Source organism: Manis pentadactyla, chromosome 10 (genome assembly GCF_030020395.1).
Source record: "Manis pentadactyla isolate mManPen7 chromosome 10, mManPen7.hap1, whole genome shotgun sequence".
NCBI classification, from domain to species: Eukaryota; Metazoa; Chordata; class Mammalia; order Pholidota; family Manidae; genus Manis; species Manis pentadactyla.
This window is the reverse complement of record NC_080028.1, coordinates 19,275,014-19,295,954: the sequence shown is the minus strand read 5'-3', so window position 1 is coordinate 19,295,954 and position 20,941 is coordinate 19,275,014. Positions and strand designations below refer to the sequence as shown.

The 20,941-nt window shown below is 37.4% G+C and overlaps 1 protein-coding gene across 1 annotated transcript in view; it reads left to right on the top strand.

Annotated features, from left to right (window-relative positions):
• UTP20 (UTP20 small subunit processome component) overlaps nucleotides 1–19,391 on the top strand; it is a 93,351-nt gene extending 73,960 nt beyond the window's left edge. The window contains exons 44-62 of the mRNA XM_036891443.2: nucleotides 2,727–2,825; nucleotides 3,696–3,863; nucleotides 4,541–4,707; nucleotides 5,390–5,531; nucleotides 6,429–6,545; nucleotides 7,810–7,980; nucleotides 8,217–8,348; nucleotides 8,699–8,809; nucleotides 10,735–10,814; nucleotides 11,157–11,226; nucleotides 11,351–11,533; nucleotides 12,263–12,394; nucleotides 12,886–13,018; nucleotides 14,518–14,705; nucleotides 15,461–15,532; nucleotides 16,877–17,155; nucleotides 17,371–17,497; nucleotides 18,670–18,815; nucleotides 19,090–19,391. Of these exons, the coding sequence (XP_036747338.2) occupies nucleotides 2,727–2,825; nucleotides 3,696–3,863; nucleotides 4,541–4,707; nucleotides 5,390–5,531; nucleotides 6,429–6,545; nucleotides 7,810–7,980; nucleotides 8,217–8,348; nucleotides 8,699–8,809; nucleotides 10,735–10,814; nucleotides 11,157–11,226; nucleotides 11,351–11,533; nucleotides 12,263–12,394; nucleotides 12,886–13,018; nucleotides 14,518–14,705; nucleotides 15,461–15,532; nucleotides 16,877–17,155; nucleotides 17,371–17,497; nucleotides 18,670–18,815; nucleotides 19,090–19,245 (2,673 nt within the window). The 3' untranslated portion in view covers nucleotides 19,246–19,391. The remainder of the gene's footprint in view (nucleotides 1–2,726; nucleotides 2,826–3,695; nucleotides 3,864–4,540; nucleotides 4,708–5,389; nucleotides 5,532–6,428; nucleotides 6,546–7,809; nucleotides 7,981–8,216; nucleotides 8,349–8,698; nucleotides 8,810–10,734; nucleotides 10,815–11,156; nucleotides 11,227–11,350; nucleotides 11,534–12,262; nucleotides 12,395–12,885; nucleotides 13,019–14,517; nucleotides 14,706–15,460; nucleotides 15,533–16,876; nucleotides 17,156–17,370; nucleotides 17,498–18,669; nucleotides 18,816–19,089) is intronic.
• Nucleotides 19,392–20,941: the final 1,550 nt, after the last annotated feature.

Sequence of the window (20,941 nt, the reverse complement as noted above, 5' to 3'; positions counted from 1 at the left end):
AAGCTCTAGGAATTGTCATATACATACTTAATTTTAATAATCTGCTTAAAATCAGTATTTTGCCACTTCAAGTGGAATGTAGAAACCCTTCTTCTGTCTTACAGTTGTTTGTATATAACATCTCCATTTATTGAAAACATCAGGGAAATTTTTTTTAAATCACTTTAAATTGTCATATTTTTAAAAGCTGCAGAGAAGAGTATATTATTTTACCCAAATATTTATCATTTTTACTGTTCTTCCTTTGTTTCTAAATTGCCAAGTTTCTTTCTGGGATTATTTCCCTTCAGTCTAAAGAACTTCCTTTAGCAATCTTGTAGAGCAGGGATGGTGGCAGCACATTCTCTGAGTTTTCCTTAATCTGTGAATGTCTCCACTTCACCTTCATCCTTGAAGGATACTCTTACTGGATGTATAATTCTCCTTTTTAGTCCTTTTCTTTTAGCACTTTGAAAATTTTTTTTTTTAAGTTGAAATTTTTAAATGTTTAAAACATTCCTTCTGGCCTTTCTGAGTAATCCAGCTGTTCAAAGAATCATTCCCCTCTACTGTAGCGCATCATTTTCCTCTGGCTGCTTTAAAGACTTTCCTTTGCCTTTATTTTTCATCAATCTGATTATGATGTGCCTGAGTGTGGATTTCTTTGGGTTCATCCTGTTGAGATTTGCCAAGCCTCTCAACTAAATTTGGAGAGTTTTCAGCCATTATTTCTTCAAACACTTTTTTCCGCACTGCACTCTGTCCTTTCTTGGGACTCCAATGAAAGGACTATTAGGTGTTTTGTCTTTGTCCCACGAGTCCCTGAGGTTCTGTTCATATTTTTTTTCTAAGTTTTTCCTTTCTGTTGTTTAGATTTGAGTAATTTCTATTGATCTCTGTTCAAGTTCAGTGACTCTTCTCTCTTTCATCTCCATCTTGCCATTGGGCCCATCCAGTGAGTTTCTTATTTTGGTTATTGGGTTTTTTGGTTCTCAGATTTCCATTTACTTCTTTGTATCTTGTTTCTTTGCTAACACTATTTTTCCACTGGTTTCAGCCCTCCAGCTAGAAATCTGGGCCTTTATTTCTCCTGTTGTGCCCTACACTTCCCAGAACTGCACCCATGTCAGGGGGCAAAGGTGGCAAGACAGAAAAAGAAAAGCCACTAGCATTTGCCTGCCCTCTCAGAACGGTAGTTCCACTGGAGGAGAGGAAGGGTCTCCCCAACACAGTTGTGGTTCCTGTCAATTCCCATTTCTAGGCTACTGCCACCACCATCACTAGGATCTCTGCGGGCTGGGATATGGGAAAATGGAGAAAAGAAGAGGGAAAAAAAACAGTATTCCTCACTCTCTCAGAGCATTAGAGTTCCTATTCTGCAAGCCACAGGCTGCTCCTATAGTTCTGTGCACCTTGGCATCCACTGCCATGTTGACTGAGGGATGTTGACAGTGGTGAACCCACTGGAGGTTTGGGAGTACCTGCATTCTGGTTTCTTCCCCAGTAGCTGCTCCCTGCATCCTGTCCAGGTGTTACAGCTGCATTCAGAGGGAGGGAAAGGGTACAGTGGGCTTTTTCCATATTACCTGGAACCAGAGCCTCTGTCAGTTCATTTTTATTCTGTTCTTTCAACCAGCATTTATTTCTTGGCTACTTGGTGTGAGGTGCTCTATTGGGCACTGGTGTAAAAGGATAAATACAGTATATCTCCACTTTGAGGACTTACATTGTAGTGGAACCTGAGGCATTTAAATGAGGAGTACTTTTTTCCTAAGCATCTGTGTTAAAGTCCCTTCCATTATTTGTTAAAATAATTAAAGTAAGGGTGAGAGAATAACTAATTTGGGTTTTGTAATTAATCTTGTAGACATTACCAAAATTGTACTTTGAGTACATTTTTCATATATAAAGGCATAAAAACATTTTAAATATATAAAAATACATAAAGACCACAAGTAGATACATATGAAATTATGCCTTTAAAAATCTAGTCTATCTATTGGCAACTAAATATGTTTCCTTAGCCTGTGATCATTATCTGATGTTTACCAAGATAATTTTACAGCAGTAGAAGCATTTAGTGTAAAGAATGCAAAAAGCTTGCGAGGCAGTGGGGCATAGTGATACAGACCTGGGGCTTTGGCACCAGTGCTTCTGGTTTCAAGTCCTCCACCACTGTCTCTACCCATGTATCACTTGACCTCTCTGTGCCTTAGCTTCCTCTTCCAAAAAATGCTGATAATACTGCACGTACACCATAGATAGAGGGATATGGATTAAATGATTTAGTACATGTGAGGTGTTGATGCAGTTTCTAACCCATAGTCAGCCCTTAGGAATGTTAGCTATGAGTACAAAATGTTAGCTATTGAGTACAAAAACTTGTCTGTTTCCTTCATAATACTTTATGTACCAGTTTCGATTGCATTCAGCATCGGCAAGCTTCTTAAATCACAGCTTGTTTTTTTAAGTTCAAGACTGTTTGTGCTTTTCTTTATGAATCTGGTCTGATTTAATCATAGTAATAGATCCTAAGCATGGCAATGTGTTTCTGAGCATCTCATACAAAGTGATCATTTGGTTAGAGGCTTTTACATGGTAATATAAGTATGTGTCATTTGTCAAGTGGCTCCCTACAATAATCACATATATAAACGGACTGCTGTCTTTGCAGTACTTCTCAGATCTTATTTTTTCCATTGTGGTATTCTTAGCTATTCATATATTTATTGTGCATTTAATTTTAGGTCCATGTGCTGACTTTCACTGTTTACATGTTGCTGCAAGGCCTCACCAACAAGCTACAAGTTGGAGATTTGGATTCTTGTTTAGATATAATGATTGAGGTAAGATTTAGAGAAGGAATACTAACTTTTTTAAGTGGACAAATGACACAACAAAATTAGTTCACAAAATAACAAATAGTAATAGTGCATAAAAATGAAAGTAACATACTATCTTATCTCTTAGATTAGCAGAGGTAGTATAAAAAGCTAAGATGAAGGGAGATGGGTGCTCTGCCATTGCTAGTAGGTCATACATTGGTATGAATTTCCACGGAAGAAGTTGGCATTGTGAATCAAGGGCTTTTGAAATGACCAAAAATTTCAGCCACTTCCAAAAATCTGTTTTAAAACAATAATCTAAGGTGTGGTCTAGGGTTTATATAAAAATATGTTCACCAGAATTTTATTTGTAATAGTGAAAAATTAATAACAATCAATTGTTTAAATAGGATAATGTGACAATTTGGGGAGTAGGATTAGGAAGAGACTAAATTTTCCACAAAACCTTTTTGTTCATCCATTTAAAATGTAGACATTGACTAACATTTTGAATTAAATGTATTAATTTTGATAATTACAAATATGGGAGTTTTTTAAAGAGAAATTAAGCTACTCTTTGGTATTAAAGTGCCTGTCTGCATAATATACAATGATATATGTAAATTATGTACTATTCTTGTTTCCCCTTAGTGTAAACCTTCAGGTATTTCTGTATTGTCTGTTACTAATTGTTCCCTAAAGGTCCTACCAACTCATGACCTAGCTTTTTAAACTTATGGTAACTACATTGAAAAAAGGGAAATCTACCATCTAATTTCAGTCCTGTGCAATTTACTTTCCTTGATTGTCAAAATGCTCTTTTCAAAGACTGCTTGTGTTGACATATCTTGCTGAGTGCACATAATTGCCATTTGGCTTTTTTCTTTCAAGATTTTTAACCACGAGTTGTTTGGTGCTATTGCTGAAGAGAAGGAAGTAAAGCAGATCCTCTCCAAAGTTATGGAGGCACGAAGAAGCAAGAGTTATGATTCCTATGAAATCCTTGGCAAGTTTGTTGGAAAAGATCAGGTTACAAAACTTATCCTTCCATTAAAAGAGGTAAGGTCTTGAACATAATACAGGAGATCACTACACTAACCATATCATCATGCTTGATATTGTTCTTGAAGAATATCTTGCATGATAAACCTTAAACTGCACTTGACCAGGATTTCCTTCGGTGCTAAGGGCACCATACCATGTCCTGGGTAAGGAAATAGCTATGAAGTGCTGAGGGTTTTGTTGAGGTTGGTGGTCCTATAAGTTCCTCTGCTTTGGCCCAGTAACTAACATCAAACCCCGAGAGTTGGCCATTGCACCACTTCATTAGCACTTATGACTGCATTTTGTTAACGTGTGTGCGTGTGCATGTGTGCATGCACACGCACACACGTGCTTACCTGTACATCATCTCCTTTTAATGCACTTGGAGAGTTGAGGTCTTCCAAGTATTAGAGCGTATCTCCAGCCATGTATACTGAGGCCTCACCAACAGCATGGAGGGAGTGCAAAAACTCCAGTGGCACACACAGTGCTGATAATGCCTCTCTCTAAGGGTTGACGTTTTGGGTAAATACTATTTTATATGTTATTTCTATGTTTGCAATTTTATTAAGAATTTTTTTAATTAGAAAAAAATATATTAAAAGGCAAATAAATATTAGAAAAACTACCACTACAACAAATCAAAAATACAGTATGTCCTACCTCAGCATGACATTTCTGTTTGTCTTCAGATCTTACAGAATACCACAAGCTTAAAAATGGCCCGGAAAGTTCATGAAACCTTACGACGAATCATAGCAGGATTAATTGTAAATCAGGAAATGACGGCAGAATCCATTCTATTGCTTAGTTATGGTTTGGTCAGTGAAAATCTCCCCCTGTTAACAGAGAAAGAAAAGTAAGTTTGAAATAAAAGAATCTTTTTGGTCCTTGCTTCTGGTAAACCATTCAGTTCTTTCTTACTCTTAAGTGGGTTAATTTAATAATTTACTTTAGTACAAAAAAAAGAAATATTACATTTATTTGAGTTGTAACAGTCAGGCTGAGGTCCTTCCAACATGAGACACATCTCAACCTGAGGTTATTTTTCTGATGCTTGCGTAGCTGTGACAACAGCCAGTTATTTTGGCATTTCTCTGATAACATTTGTTTTATATATCTATTGAATCAAAATTAGGATACATTTTAAATATATACCTCTTGTTCTGATTAAAGAGAGATTGAGATCTTAAAAGGTTTAAAAATACCTTATTAGGAAACTTCCTTTGGGTTTTGCTTCTGTGTTGTAAAAGAAACTTTTTGGCATTTGTTTTCAGAAATCAAAGAAAGATCTGTGTCCCTTGCTGTTCATCTTAATTTAAATGTATGTTCATCAATCTGACCTGTTTCTTGGGTTCTACTAACCTTGATCAACAACTTAATAATCTCTCAGTGTCTTGTGGTTATGGGAGAAAAAAGCCCAGAGCAAAGAGCACATTATTTAGTACTGGACTCTCATCTCCAGAGAAGGCCACAGTAACTTCTTAGAATGCAGTATGCAGTGTTCTTCCCCTTATTTTTCATTTCATTGTGATGGACAGAAATCCAGCAGCCCCTGCACCAGATCCACGTCTACCGCCTCAGAGCTGCCTTCTGCTCCCCCCAACTCCAGTTCGAGGTGGACAGAAAGCTGTTGTGAGCAGGAAAACCAACATGCACATACTTACTGAGTCTGGGCTTCGGGTAAGAATTAACCTTAAACTGAGACTTGCTGCCCATGGTGAATCTGTGTCTTTTAATCCTCTCCTGCATTTTCAGTACTGCTCATTTCCGCTGTACATGCCTTACTGTAAATAATGTATGGAATACTTTTTTAAAGATGGATTGATCCATTTACTATTTATCTCTTCTAGTACTTACTTTAATGATATAGCTGTCTCAGAATGAATGATTCTGACCTAGTATCTTTTATGGTTTCACTGTTGCTTTGCCCATGAGCATCTATAAACTATGAATTTTTTTAAAAAGATACCAGCTTTTGAAAACACAAACCTGATCATTGTATTTCCTTTTTAAAACCCTTCACTGGCTCCCATTTTTCTTAGGAGAGAACTCAGTCCTTCATTTGGGCTACAAAGGCCTAGCCTCATATTGTACCATTCCAACACATGTTCTAGCCACACAGATTTCCCATCAGTTCTATAGTCATCACACTCTTCCTGCCCCAGGACCTCATCACCTACTCCTCCCTCTAACCAGGTCCCTGCAGAACTCTCAAAGCTGTCTGCATATATAGTTAATTATTTCTTATAGTCTGTCTTCCTCACTAAGATCGATCTAGCAGGGCAGGGACTTCTTGGTCATCATTCAGTGTCTACCTTGGCCACGGCTGCATCCTGTGTGCTTGGAATCAAAGTAGCAGATGCTGAGTAACCATCTGGTAAATGAACTTATCTTTAACATCTGAGCTGCACAGTGAGCTTCCACCTTCTTCCCTTACTGAGACTCTCCCAGGCAGTTCCCCATTTCTTCAAAATGTTTGTCACTTCAAATAGAAGTATCGTAACATTTTGCATATGTCTCTTAAACTCGTTTTATCTTATGGGCAACTGACATGAAATATCTTTTTAAATCTTTCAGCTGCTACATCTGAGTCTGAAGACTTCCAAGATCAAGTCTTCAAGTGAACATGTTCTGGAAATGTTGGATCCTTTTGTGTCTCTCCTTGTTGACTGCTTGGGTTCCATGGATGTAAAGGTAAGCATCTGTTTCTTCACGAGAGCTTTGTTGTGCAAAATACCTAGAACTTAACTTCTGGGTTCATGCTTCACAAGATGGTTGAGATTTTTAAGGGATTTCTGACATGATGAATTACCTCTATTTCCTGCATTAAATTGCTTCACAATTTAATAATCCTGTATGTTTGGATAGCCTTTAATAGTTTTTAAAGCCCTTGTGGACACACTATTTCATTTGATCCTTGCAGCAACCTCATGAGAATGCGTGGTGGTGTCCCCATGTCAGTAATCACCATCATCATCCCTGTCGTTATTTCTACTTCCTGCTACAAATCCTCATCACAACCCATGAGGCATACGTTATTGATGTTTCTGTTTTATAGATGATAAAACTAAGCCTTAGGCTAAGTGACTTGGCCTAGATCACAGAACTAAGCTATGAGCCTTGGTCCGTCAGACTCCAGTGTCTGCTCATCTCTCGTTTCCTCAGATTGCCTGTTTTTACAGTGAAGGTGTCAACAGGTTAAGTAACCTCTACAGTCAAATGGGTGACAAACTGAGAGCTGGGATTTAAGCCTGGGTATTTCTGACTCCCGTGCCCTTTTCTCTGTGTCTGCATCTAATCCAGCTCAATAAGAATATCACAGCAATCAGGGCAATATGGGTCTACTAGGAAGAGCTGAAGTAGGTGGACTAGCTGGTCTAAGCATCCTTTAAGGTTTAGCCTGGAGTTCAGGGATTTTCATGTGATCACTTGGTCCAGCACACTTTTTTCACATCTTTTGCATAGCATTTATCTATATTACAGTTCACTGTTCCTGGGCTTAATTTCTGAGCAAGCTATTTGCTTCTTAAATGTAGCAATGGCATCCTTTTCATCTTTGTATATCTAATACTTAGTAGAGTGCTTTGTATACACAATATAATCTTAGTAAGAATGGATTAAATTGAAGTACCATTCTAGAAAAAAGAAGTAATTTATAATGCACATTTCTACAAAGAAAACTGCCAAAATTGGCTAACCCATATAGGTTAATATTGTGAGTACCTTTTCTTATTCAGTGAGGATATGCAAGCACATACCTTCAGTTGCCCTGGAGAAGCAGTACTTGTACATCAGGGAATAGCAAAACCTACACTTTGGGCAGAGATTTTCCAGAGTGGACTAGGCAGAGCATTTCACTCCTTCAACTTGATTGCTTATAGAGTCTACACAGCCTCAAGTGCTGGGTTATAGGGTTTGGTCACTTCCTAAGTGGATTGGTTTTGTTTTTGTTTTTCAGGTGATCACAGGTGCTTTACAATGCCTGATTTGGGTCTTGAGGTTCCCTCTGCCCTCCATAGAAACAAAAGCAGAACAGCTGACGAAACACCTTTTCCTTTTGCTGAAGGACTATGCAAAACTTGGGGCTGCCAAGGGCCAGAACTTCCATCTGGTGGTAAATTGTTTCAAGGTGAGATGTTTTCACTTGCACTTAGGAACAACCAGAGCCAGGATTAATATCAAAGTTAGTTTTCCCCATTGTCCTTTGTAGTCATGGTCAAAATATTTTTCCAGATCACTTTGCTAGGGCCCGAGGGTTGGTATCCTGTGTGAAAAAGCATTGATGTTGTGCTAAGTCCTTACCACTTCCCTGGATCTTGATTTGTAAGCTATCCTGGCTATTAACCTCACTATTGTAACTTGCAGTGTGTGGCCATACTTGTAAAGAAAGTGAAGTCTTACCGGGTAACTGAAAAGCAGCTGCATGTTCTGCTGGCATATGCAGAGGAGGACATTTACGATACTTCAAGACAAGCCACTGCATTTGGTCTTCTGAAGGTATGGTGTCACCAGAATGTTGGATTTTACAGTTTATAAGCCTCATGTCAGATATTTAGAATAATGTGGAAAATGCATTTTAGCTACCTGTAAATTTCCAAAATTAACTTATAAACATTGTTATTTTGGTGGATTAATTATAAACTAATGTATCTACTAATTAAAATGTTTCAACATGAGCTCTCTGACACTTCCATGGAATTATGTACAAATACATGCTACTCTGCCTGTTTCTTCTGGAGATACTTTCATTATGTTTGAAAAGTGCCTCTGACTGCATTAACATCAGGGGAGCTTATGCCCATCTACACTAAAACTTGAAATGACTGTCTTTTCCTTTTGTACTTTAGGCTATTTTATCAAGAAAGTTATTGGTCCCAGAAATTGAGGATGTCATGCGGAAAGTATCCAAGTTGGCAATTTCTGCGCAAACTGAACCTGTCAGAGTCCAGTGCAGACAGGTTTGTGAAGAGAGCTTATTCTCCTAACAGTAGTTGGGCTCTGCTTTTTCTGGTTTTTAGATAGAGACCTGTCAACATTGGCTGAATTCTGAAGATGACTTTGTGTCACACTGTTGTTTTATTCTGAGACTCGGGAACCCATTTCCATACCAAGTGTGAGAAGGGCCTCTTCTTTGTCTTAAAGGCATTTTTCAGTGAACAAGGAGTGTTTTGAGTTAGCCCACCATAAGTGGAGTGTTTCAGATGGATGAAGAAGTCCACTTTCTTTCTGCAGCATGGTAGCTTGCAGCAAAGGTTCCCACCCTGGAGTCCAGTCGTTGACTACTTATGTGTATCACTGTTCACATTTGCCAGGTGCTGTTCAAAGAACAGTGAAAAAAGTTTTTATATACCCTGTCCTACAGTGGGCAGGCACAAAGCAGAAATTCCACAAAGAGTTATTTAAATACAGACATCTTAAGTGCCAGGAGGGAAAAAGTGCTGTTATATTTCACCACTTAAAAGACACACCATTATTGATATACCTCAAAGAAAGAAAAAACTATGACACAGTGGTAAGGTGCCATCAGTCACTGTAAGACACATCCAAATTTCACATATGTTAAAACGTGAAAAAACTGCTTCTTAGAATTGACAAAGTATGATCAGGTGGAGGACCATCTTAGTGTGACAATCAGGGAAGGCTTTTCTGAGGATTGGCCTCTAAGCCAAAATGTGAAGAATAAGTCTTAGCCTCCCGGCGAAGGGAGCAGCCAATGCCTGAGGAAGGTAAGCCATGAGGTAGGTAAGAACTTAGCTTGTTGGAGGAGCTTAGTGAATGTGAATGAGGTGGGGAAGGGAGCTGAGCCAAGCAAAACCTTGTGGTCCTGTTAAAGATTTAGGGCTTTATTCGAAGAATAGCAAAAAGCTCTTGAATTCTTTAAGCAGGGAAGTGACAGGCATAGATTTGTGTTTATACATTTGTTCATCCATGATCCTTTGAGTGCATATCACACCCAGGGTGGATGGAAACTGGAATTGGAAATACGAATTCAGGGCTGAAGGAGGGTTTGGGCTGCTAAGGAGGTCAGGGTGGAAGGAAGGAAGCCTGTCATAATAAAAAGTTCCCTTGAGTATTGTTAGGTGAAAGAGGGCTGTTACTTACTGAGTATTAGCTTTCTGCCTAGTACTTTATATACATGACTTCTATTTATAACTATCCTTCAAAAGAAATAGTACCCCCCTTTTCTGACTAGAGAAATAACAGGCTTTGGAAAGTTTAATAGTGTGCCTTAATTCTCAGCAGTTTAATAATAAAGGAGCTGAATAGTATAGTAGTTTGAAAGTAGAGGCCTTGTATGCCTAGACAGACTAGGCATGCAATTCTGGCATTGTCACCTGAGCAAAATATTTACATCTCTGTGCCAACTTCATTCTCTTCATCTGTAAAATGGGGTGCTATCACCTGCCTTGTAAGGTAGTAATGAGGATTAACTGAAAAACAATTAACATAGTGCTTGGCAGAGAGGGAAGTATTTAGTAAATGCAAGAGTTATTATCAGTATTAATATTGTCACCATTATTGTTATTCTCATACAGGAGAAATATGGGGTTGAACCATAGTATATACTTAGTCTGCCACACCACACCACCTATCAAAGACAGGAGCTTCCCACATGTGAGCTTAAATTTGGAGCCCTAAACAACCATGCCAGTGGTGTGCCAGCACTTGACTCTTAATATCAGGCAAGTGGGGCAGGATCTGAGTAAGTGAAGTCGGAGAAGAAAAGAAAGGACACAGTTGCTGACTCACTACACAAACTTTGCCTGACTGATCACCCTTCTGAAAGGTTTTTGTAACCTACAGTGTCTCAGAAAGCAGCTCTGAAACAGGAATCCTGAAGAGACAGGATCAAAGTAATTATCTGTGTGACTTCTATTCCTAGGTTTTTCTGAAATATATTCTTGACTATCCCCTGGGTGACAAATTGAGACCAAACTTGGAATTCATGCTTGCTCAATTGAAGTAAGTTTAAGCTATAAACTATACAGGGGCAGAAGGGTGGTTTCTTCCTTTAATATAGCAGCTGTCTTGAAAATGACTTCATATGGCAGTTCTGTAGATTGTTTTTCCAACTCGTTCTGACTTCTGATTTTCATTAGAGTCTACTTAGGAGAAAGGTACAAATCTTAACAAAATTACATTTGAAGCTGTACAGTATATACAAGCATCAGAATTGGGAAAAAATGGTTTTTTCCCCTTTTTTAAAGAAATAGACTGACTCCTTGAAATAATATTTGTAAGTTTTAAAAACAGTTACTGGTAAATTTATAATACTAACAGGTCCATCTAATGTTCTTGCCCTAGTTATGAACATGAGACTGGGAGAGAGTCTGCCTTGGAAATGATCACCTATCTCTTCGACACATTCCCTCAGGTACTGTGATCACAAAGACAAACTGCTCACTGTTTCCCATGAGCCCTGGGAGCCCAAAGTCCTTGTTAGCATCTGTGAGAATTCCCGTATGGGTGTGCTCACAAGTGCCTGGTTTTTTTTTTAGGGACTGCTCCATGAGAACTGCGGAATGTTCTTCATTCCTCTTTGTCTAATGACGGTGAATGATGACTCTGCCATGTGCAAGAAGATGGCATCCATGACAATCAAGTCATTACTCAGTAAAATTAACCTTGAGAAAAAAGACTGGCTCTTTAATATGGTGACCACCTGGTTTGGAGCAAAAAAGGTTACGGTTGCTTGTAGTCCTATTTCAATGAAATCTTAGCTTTTTGGTGTACACTTTAAGAAGAATATGTATTATATAGATGATTGAATTAATTTTCCCAATAGCTTTGTTAATTTTGATTATATTAAAAATATGTCCTTATAATAAAATTTCAGAAAATGTAAGAAGTTATAGAATAACATAAAAATCACCTATATTCCCACTACATGGTTAATGTCAGCCAGTTACTCCACTACATGAATGTGTCATAGTGTACTTAACCGCACACATTGGTGAATACCTTTGTCACCAATTTTGTTTATTCAGTTAATGAAATGTAATTTTTTGTTGGTGACTATATCTGCTTGCTGACTCTACCACCATCATCAGTGGTCCATTTTTGTGGAACATAAACACTACATGTCATATCCTAATACTGGTTTTAGGTATTAAAGTCCAAATGCAGGGAGGAGGGGGCTGCTGTTTGAAATTTATTTCCATTCTTTTCTTTTAATTTAAAATGGGAAAAATGTATTTTAAAGTAATACCACTTTTTAAAAAATGTTATTCTTGGGTATGAAGATTTCTCTATATTTTTCATGTTAGCCACCAAAGATCCATATTCTGTTGATTTTTGGCATCATAAAGAAATAATATGAGCATAGAATTGTGCCCACCTTCATTTTACAATTTTGGAAACGGCCTCCCAAGGTGTGTTGACATTGTCTCGTGGTGCTTTATTTTTGGTAGAGCTTAAGTAGACAACTAGCTGCCCTAATCTGTGGCTTGTTTGTGGAAAGTGAAGGTGTCACCTTTGAGAGAAGACTTGGAACTGTTCTTCCTGTGATTGAAAAAGAAATTGATCCTGAAAACTTTAAAGATGTAAGTTACTTGCTAGAGAAGAAAACTTGTTCGTATTTATAATTTTACTTGAGGTAATATAGTGAACAGATTAAATATTATCTGTGTTCAAAAAATTTTTTTATTACTAAAGGATTCAGTGCAGCTGGATCTTCATTTTAAAGTAAGAATTAAAATTAAAGTAAGTTATCCTCCATTGTGTATGAAGATCAAGGACTGTCCAGCAGGGTGATTTTGCCTCCCCAGGGCACATTTAGCAACATATGGAGACATTTTCACTTGTCACAGCTGGAGGGTGGGAGAGCACTACTGGCATCTAGTGGGCACAGGCCAGGGATGCTGCTGAACACCCAACAGTGCACAGGGCAGCCCCACAGCAAAGAAGGATCTCACTCAAAATGTCAGCTGTGCTGATATTAAGAAACCCTGGTGTAGATTTACATGCTGAAGTAAAAATGTCCATCAGATACTTCAAAATTATCTCAATTGATTTATATCCATCCTGTTTTTAGATCATGGAAGAGGCTGAAGAAAAAGCTGCAGATCACCTTCTGTTTAGGTTTCTTATACTGATAAGTAAACTCATCAAGGAATGTAGTATTATTCGGCTTACCAAGCCCTCTAAGACTTTGCGTGAAATCTGGAGTAAGTATTTGCTTTTTATTTAAATCTAAAAATAAACACATTAGTTGTGATAGAATTACTGAAAATAGATTTGGGAAATTAGAATATGAATACTTCAGGAAGTATATAATGTCAGGAGAAAAGTCCTTGAGAAAAAGGTTTAAAAGGCCCTTTCACATTGATTACAGAGAAAATGTTTCTTTCTGAAAAAAATGATATATATTTATGACTTAATAAGTAATACATCATTTATAAAAGAATAATAACTCTTCAGAAGTAAAAATGGAAAAACATTTCCCAAAGTTTTCCTTGCTACTTAATAATTTGGTATATATTTCCATGTAGTCTTTTAGTTAAACAGGCATAGGTTTTCTTAGAGGGTTTGCTTTGCACAATTTCATATAGACCTTTATATCTTATTTGTACCTAAGCAAGCAAATTACTATACTACAATACACTTTATAGGTATCTTTTTAAGTAGCTCTAAATAGTCCATCATGCAAATGTGCAATAATTTACTAAGCCATTTCACTTCTATGGGACTTATGTTATTGTATATCACTCTTAAAGTGAGAAATAAGATCTTAGAATTTTTAATTTAATAATCAATTTTGATTAATTAATAGGAAGTAGACATTGGAATAATGCTTTAAGTACCCACCTATTTTAAGAGTACTGGTGATCCTATAGGAAATAATGCAGTTACTAAGTTACCAAGTGGCCCGCTCTGCTATGGCTCCACTGACACACAGCCAGATTATTGCAAAAGTTCATGCAGAACAAAAGTAAAACCATGAAAGATAGCATAGACTAAAACTCAGATGTGACATGGTTTATCCAGAATTTTAATTTGTCCCCCAACACCCACAAGGCTTTTTGCACTGTACTTTCCAAGTGTGGTATATGGAGAGTGTGAGCTTTTGAGGCCAAATCAAGCTTGGGCCTAGGCAGTTTTCTTTTACAGCTTGCCACCTCACTTAGTCCCTCTGAAAACATCTGTTTCCTCATCTATAAAACGGAAACAACAATTCTAATCTCACAGAACTGTTGTAAGGTCTAAATGAAGTAATATGTATAACACACTTAGCCCTGTGCCTGGCACATAGAAAGAGAGCCTCAATAAATGATAACTTTCCAGTCAGCTACTTGAAGCCACCAATTTCAATAATTATCAGAAACAAACATACCTATATACATATTTATATTACTTTAGAAATTGTAAATGCTACTGCCAGCTTATCTCCCTTGAATATGGAACTGGTCAGTTTTTATGCTTACTTGCATCTGTCGTCTTTTACCATGTTAGGATTTGATTTTCTTGTTGTTTCCAGTGTCCTGCCACTTCACATCTCCCTAGCTCTCCTTGCTCTCTGGCAGCTTCTGGGAAGGAGGGAATATTTTGTTCATCTTTGTGTTTCCAAATCCAAGCACATACTCAGTGAACCCTGAATTAGTCGTATTTACCACCAAAGAGTCAGGAAAGCTGTGAGGCATCTGAGAATGCATTTTGGTTCCCTCAGGTCATGTGCATGCTCACCTGACACATCCACACAACTGGGTGTGGCTCACCGCAGCCCAGATTTTTGGATTGCTCTTTGCCTCTTGCCAACCAGAGGATCTTACTAGAAAATGGACTGCCAAAACAACTAAAAAGAAACTCTCAGGACCTGTAGCAGTCAGGTTCCTAACAAGCGACCTTGTACAAACGGTAAGGTCTCTCTAAAACCTTTTCCTTCCTTCATGATCTGTGTGAGATGTTCATTCTGGTTCATGTAACTATCTTGGGGTTGGCCCTTAGGAGAAACTCGTCCAACTGACTAGTTGTTCATGTGAATCCGTAGGAGTGTTAGGAATTGGAAAGGGGTCACCCTCAAGGCCAAGGTATTTTTCAAAGATAATTTTTAGACCATCAGTCTAGTCACTTTTGCTTATTTAGCATGTTCATCTTCCATTATATGTTTAAATTCTTTATCAGCATTAGAAAATAAGATTAATACTGTCTGTCCTGCCTCCTTTATACCCTGTTGATGACTAAATGAGACCACATTCATGAAAATGATAGGGACCATGGTATTCCATTTCTGATTTCCTAGGACCTAGCACAACACCTGGCTCATAGTGAGAACTCCATAAGTATGAATGAGTGGAAGGTGGGTGGGAAAAAAAAGAAGAAAAATAATACCAGAATGTTGCAGTTTTCTACTAATAGTCTGAAGAATTATTACCTGTATCTCCTCAGAATTTTAAAAGCATCCCATTTCTTCGGACTGAAATGCTTGGGGCAAGTAGAAGGGAACAATTACACAATTTTTGGTCATGAACCTTCCCTTACTGATGTACATAAGTGGCCATTCAAAGCAAAATCTAGTACCAGAGTTGTTAAATACTATTATGGTTACTTGGAGTTTGTAAAAATGACCAAATGTCCTGCATTGTCTGCCAGTGTCCACTTTCTTTTCACAGATGAAAAGTATCTCCCTAGCCTCTTGCCGTCAATTGCATTCCAAATTCTTAGATGAGTCTTCAGGAGAGCAGGTAAGTGTTGTAACCCTCTCAGTTTTAATAGACAGGACTACTCTACCAACAGTTTAGGAATAGGCTTACATTTGGTATCTGTGTTTTTGTTTTCCTATTTTAATGCTTGGGAAATTAAGCAAAATACATCTTCATACACCCAAATACATCTTCAGTGATACACATAAATCTAGTCAACTCTGGGGCCATGTTGGGATTCCTCTTGGCTCCACTTAAAATTCCCAATACAAATGAGGCAGCAGAAGGCTGCCTATTCATTTACTCCACATTATAACTGAAGCTTTGAAGGGCATTGGCTGGTTGAATGAATGACTGTGATTGTTCTTATATTAAACTATAATACTGAATTTCCTTCGCTTACCCCTATATGTTGAAAACAATGATTATGCTACAGTGTGGTCTGAGAATTGTCTGTTTTTAACCGAAGATATATACACCACTAAAATGTTTGATGTATTTTCGTATTATAAAATGTAAATATAAAGAAACACTTTATAAATATTCAGGAAATGTAGTTACTTTTGGATAGTTGGTCTGCTGCTCCCTTATTTCATAGAGCAGTTGAGCTGACAGATGGTGATTTAACACAGATGTGGTATCTGGGTATGAGCAAGGCACTTAACCATGATTCTTGTCATGATGGACAAGATAGGACAATGGAGATTAAGTGATGGAACACTAGAAACTAGGCAAATGTTATATCCTTGGTTTCCTCCTGCACATAATGGGTGTTAAATACCTATGTCAGAGATTTCATGGATGTCAGAGTTGGGGACTCTAAATGGGTCAATTATTGTAAGACTAAAATTGGTCCCTGGCTGTTTATCTGGATCAGATGGTATTTGAGGAGGGAGCTCGGTATTTAAGAACTGGGGCTTGAATTCTAAAGATCTTTGAATCCGGGCTGCTATTCACTTTGTCTTCGGGTGAGTCACTCAGTAACTATACATAAGCCTTGGTTTTCTCTCCTGATGTAAAGGGGTATTTTAAAATTGAAGTAAAAGGCTGTATATAAAGTCAGTGCTCAATATATGTAAATTACTTCTATAAAGGAATTTAAGGATGGGGAAATGAAAGCTCTTAAAAATCTAAGTGGATGGTTCAGAATGAAATTGTTAACTCTCTTTTGTGACCTTAAAGGGTAGAAGTAGGTCAAATGGATGAAAGTTATGTGGAAATGGGTTTGGACACACTAAGGAAGGACTGAAGAATTATCAAAAAATGAAGCAATCAACTTAATAGTGAAATAGTTGTTTCTAATTGTAGAATACCTATTTTAGCTCCTGCTTTACAGAGCCATATTTATTTCAAAATCAGTCTAATTCCTATCTTTTTTTTTTTAAGGTTGTGAAGAATTTGTTATTTGTAGCAAAAGTCTTATATTTACTGCAATCTGATTCTGAGGATAAGCAAAATGAGATAAAAGAAATGGAAGAACAAACCTTAAGAGATGGTATGGTCAGAGAGGAGGTAGAACTAGAGGCCGGTGCAGATGAGGTGGAATCTGACAATGAAGCGATGAAGGATGAACACAGCAAGCCAGCCACACTGCTGTGGTTGATACAGAAGTTGTCCCGGATTGCAAAACTGGAAGCTGCCTATTCACCTAGAAACCCCTTGAAGGTGCCAATGCATGTGCAGGCTGACCGAAAGTAGTAATTTTGTTTAAAAGCAACTTAGTGTATTAGTGATCCTCCCAAGTACATAGGTGCTTTTGAACCCAGAAGTGCAGTAGGAATAATCTGCCCCCAAATAGATCTTGTTTTCTATAAATCAACTGTTATCTGGCTACAAGTATAAGAGAAACACTTCAAATGAACAATGATCTTTACTTTCAGAGAACATGCATCTTTAAGTTTCTTGGAGCTATAGCAATGGATCTTGGAGTAGACAAGGTGAAGCCCTATCTCCCAGTGATCATAGCTCCTTTGTTTCGAGAACTAAACAGCACCTATTCGGACCAAGGTAACCCTGCAGTCTCTCTTCTGAATACTTGCACGTTAATATTTCTCACTTCTTCCCTGAATGCTTCCCTCTTCCTTTCTGCCCTCCCTGCCCACCCGTTTTAATAAAGAAAACTTGCTAGGGAGCAATTAATACAGCAAACAAATAAGGCATATTTGTGTTACATTTAACCACTTCTCCTATATGCTTTCTTGTGTCTGTGTTTTCTCTCCTAAAACGTTTTATTCTTAAGCATAGACTAAATAATCAAAAAAAGTATAATTTGGGGTGGTTCTAAGCTCATAATGCAATGAACAAAAATGTCATTATATTCTCTTACAAATTATAAGCAAAAGTAAAAATAGTTGTATTTTAATTTTCCTTTTTCTTGCGCCTAGTACATTTGGTAGATTTCCCTCACTGACCTTAAATTGTCTCTTGGTATTAAGAGGGAATTCGGGTTGGAAAGAGAGGAGGTAAAGTGGATGTTGAGTTTTAAAATGAATGAATGTCAAAGCAGAAGCTATTTTAGTACTACAACCTTGAGAGAAAGTTCCTTCCTCTTAGAATGGGTGATGGTCAGGTCTACTTTGGTTCTCATCAGCCAACATTTATTAAGCATCTAATATTTGCCAAGCACTGGGGGTTCAGCAGGGGAGAAGGCCAATTCCCTATCAAGAAACTTGCTTCTAGAACAACCTAAAACCTGAGGTTTCCTAAAACTGAATGAATAAAATCTGTGGGCTGTTTGCATTTGGGAGAGGAGGATGGGAAAGCAGCTTTTTCTCAGCCTAAGGAGTCTTTGATTCAAATACTATGGCCAGAGCTAAGCCATGAATTAGAGAAACACACTTACCTTTACCCCCTCTGCACAGAGCTGAGCAAGTTCATAAAGGTGACCCAAATGTTACTGCCAAGTTCCCAGATTAATGTTTTCTGAGGCAGAATTCTGCAGGAAGTGGGCTTCATGGTCTCTGATCTCTTGTTGTACAAGGTGGTGGCTGGGAGTGCTGTGTCCAACTCTTCTCCCTGCTTTTCCATCTCAGAAACTGCTAGTTTTAGATCAGTGTTTAATGTTTAAATAATAAAAGTGATACTAGAAGAGTTTAAATTTTGCATGTTGATTTTATAAATGTTCAAATGCGTGCTTTCCTACATAAATGTCTCTGATTTATTACTGTGTGTGCGATTAGATCCTTTGCTGAAGAATCTATCCCAGGAAATCATAGAATTACTCAAAAAGCTGGTTGGACTCGAGAGCTTCTCATTAGCCTTTGCCTCTGTACAGAAACAGGCTAATGAGAAAAGGGCACTCCGGAAAAAAAGGAAGGCTTTGGAGGTAAGTCTGCTGTTTGAAATGTGGCGTGTTCATTTGGTTTAATTGTTTTTAACCGGGGTTGTGTGCATGCACGTGTCACAATTTAGCAGGGAGGAGAGAGGAATTGGCTGTTTGCGAAGTGGGGACTTTGTAGTTGGGGCTCTAGATTTTCTTTAATGGGCATGTTTTGCATATGTGATGTTAAAAGGTAAACAGAATGGTTCATTTCTGCATTTGGTTTGTATTGTTTAACATTTACTGTAAAGGTAATGTAAAATTTTATTCTTTTTTCAAGTTTGTAACTAATCCTGATATTGCTGCCAAGAAAAAGCTGAAGAAACACAAAAATAAAAGTGAAGCAAGGAAGAGGAAGATAGAATTTCTGCGTCCAGGCTATAAGGCCAAGAGACGAAAGAGCCACAGCCTAAAAGATTTAGCAATGGTAGAATAAAATGCTCCCTGTGCTGATACAGTGTCTCAGCTTACCTCTAAGTGTGAACTTCCTAGTGTATCTGCTCGTCTGAGGGATTTATTATTTAAAGTAATAAAATAGCTTTTATGATTTAAATTAAACTTTGGTACAGATTTTATGTTATACAGTTTAATCATGCATTTTTTTTTAACATTTCATTACTACTGTATCTTCACTGTTACTAGTGATAAAAGAGTTAAAATTTTTTGAATACACTTTAAAATAGCAAGATAAAATGGAAGTTAGGAATAAATCAAATGATCTGCAATATTTTTAAGGAAGACATTATAAAACTTTATCAAAATGCATTAAGAAAAATATGCAGCAATTTAGAAATATAACCATGTTCATAGATAGGAAAATTCAGTATCAGCAGGTTCAAGTTGTTCCCAAATTGGATCTCCATGGTAAATGCATATCTGAGCAAAATCCCAAAAGAGTTCTTTACATTATTTTAACAAGCTGACTCTAAAATTTATATGGAAGATAATAAACTGAGAATAACCACGATGCTTTTAAAAAAGGAGAACAGGGTGAGGGGCTTGCCCTGTCAGGTCTCAAAAAACACAAAGTACGATCTATAGAGACAACATGTGATACATCTACTTTATCAAAATTAAGAACTTATACTTATGAATATACACAACTGAGATACAGCATGTACCAAATACAGATAAAAAGGATTTAATACCCAAGCTATATCATGAATACCTATGAATCAACAAAGATAATCCAGTAGGAAAAGTGGCAAAAGAAACAGGCATTGTATAGAATATAAATGGCCCTTAAATCCTTAGCTGATATGGCTATACCAGTTTTTAAATATTAAAGTATTTATGAAGTGATTGGTAAGTAGTCACTACCTTAAAATCCCTAAGTGCCACCCTGGCTACATGAGTCTCTAGACTTCATCTCCCCACACCACAAATTAAAGAATTAACACCTGGGTTAGTGGGGATCCTCCTGCATCAGCTATGTCTGATTGTTAAATATTTTTAATCACTCCGGTATTCCACCTCATTAATAATTAGGAAAATGCAAATTAACACTAGAATGAAATTCATTTTGAACCCTTCAGATAAAGTTGACAATTTCAGATGTTGGCACAGGGAATGCTTATAAAAGCACTTTGGAAAAGAATGTGGCATTATCTTGTTCAACCATAAGGTGTCTTTTGCTGCACTCTACACTTGAAGTGGAAGCAACATTCTTTAGCACCCAACATAATTGGAAGGGAGTGGGAGGAAGAATCCATCCTTTGTGCCAGGTACTCTGCATAAATTTTGTTTAATCTTCATAGTATTCCTGAGAGCTTCCTAAGATTAGCTGCTGTTTTACAGATGAGGAAACTGAGATTCAAATTAAATAATTTACCTAAGGTTGACTGACATGGTAGTGAGTGGCATGACCAGATTCAAACCCAGGATTGAAATCAGATTCAAACCCAGGATTGAAAGCGCATGCTCTTTATATAATATGTAATTATGGAGTTAGAATATTATAGCATGTGGCATAGGAATCAAATGTTCAAACAGTCATTAACTTAATCGTCTGTGTTTTGATACAGTTTGTATCTCAAACAGTAATTCTATACTTTCAAAGGGTTTGTAATAACGTGTCAGAAGATGGACACAGGGCATCTTGGAAGGCTGATTTCAGTTAATTCTAAGTGATG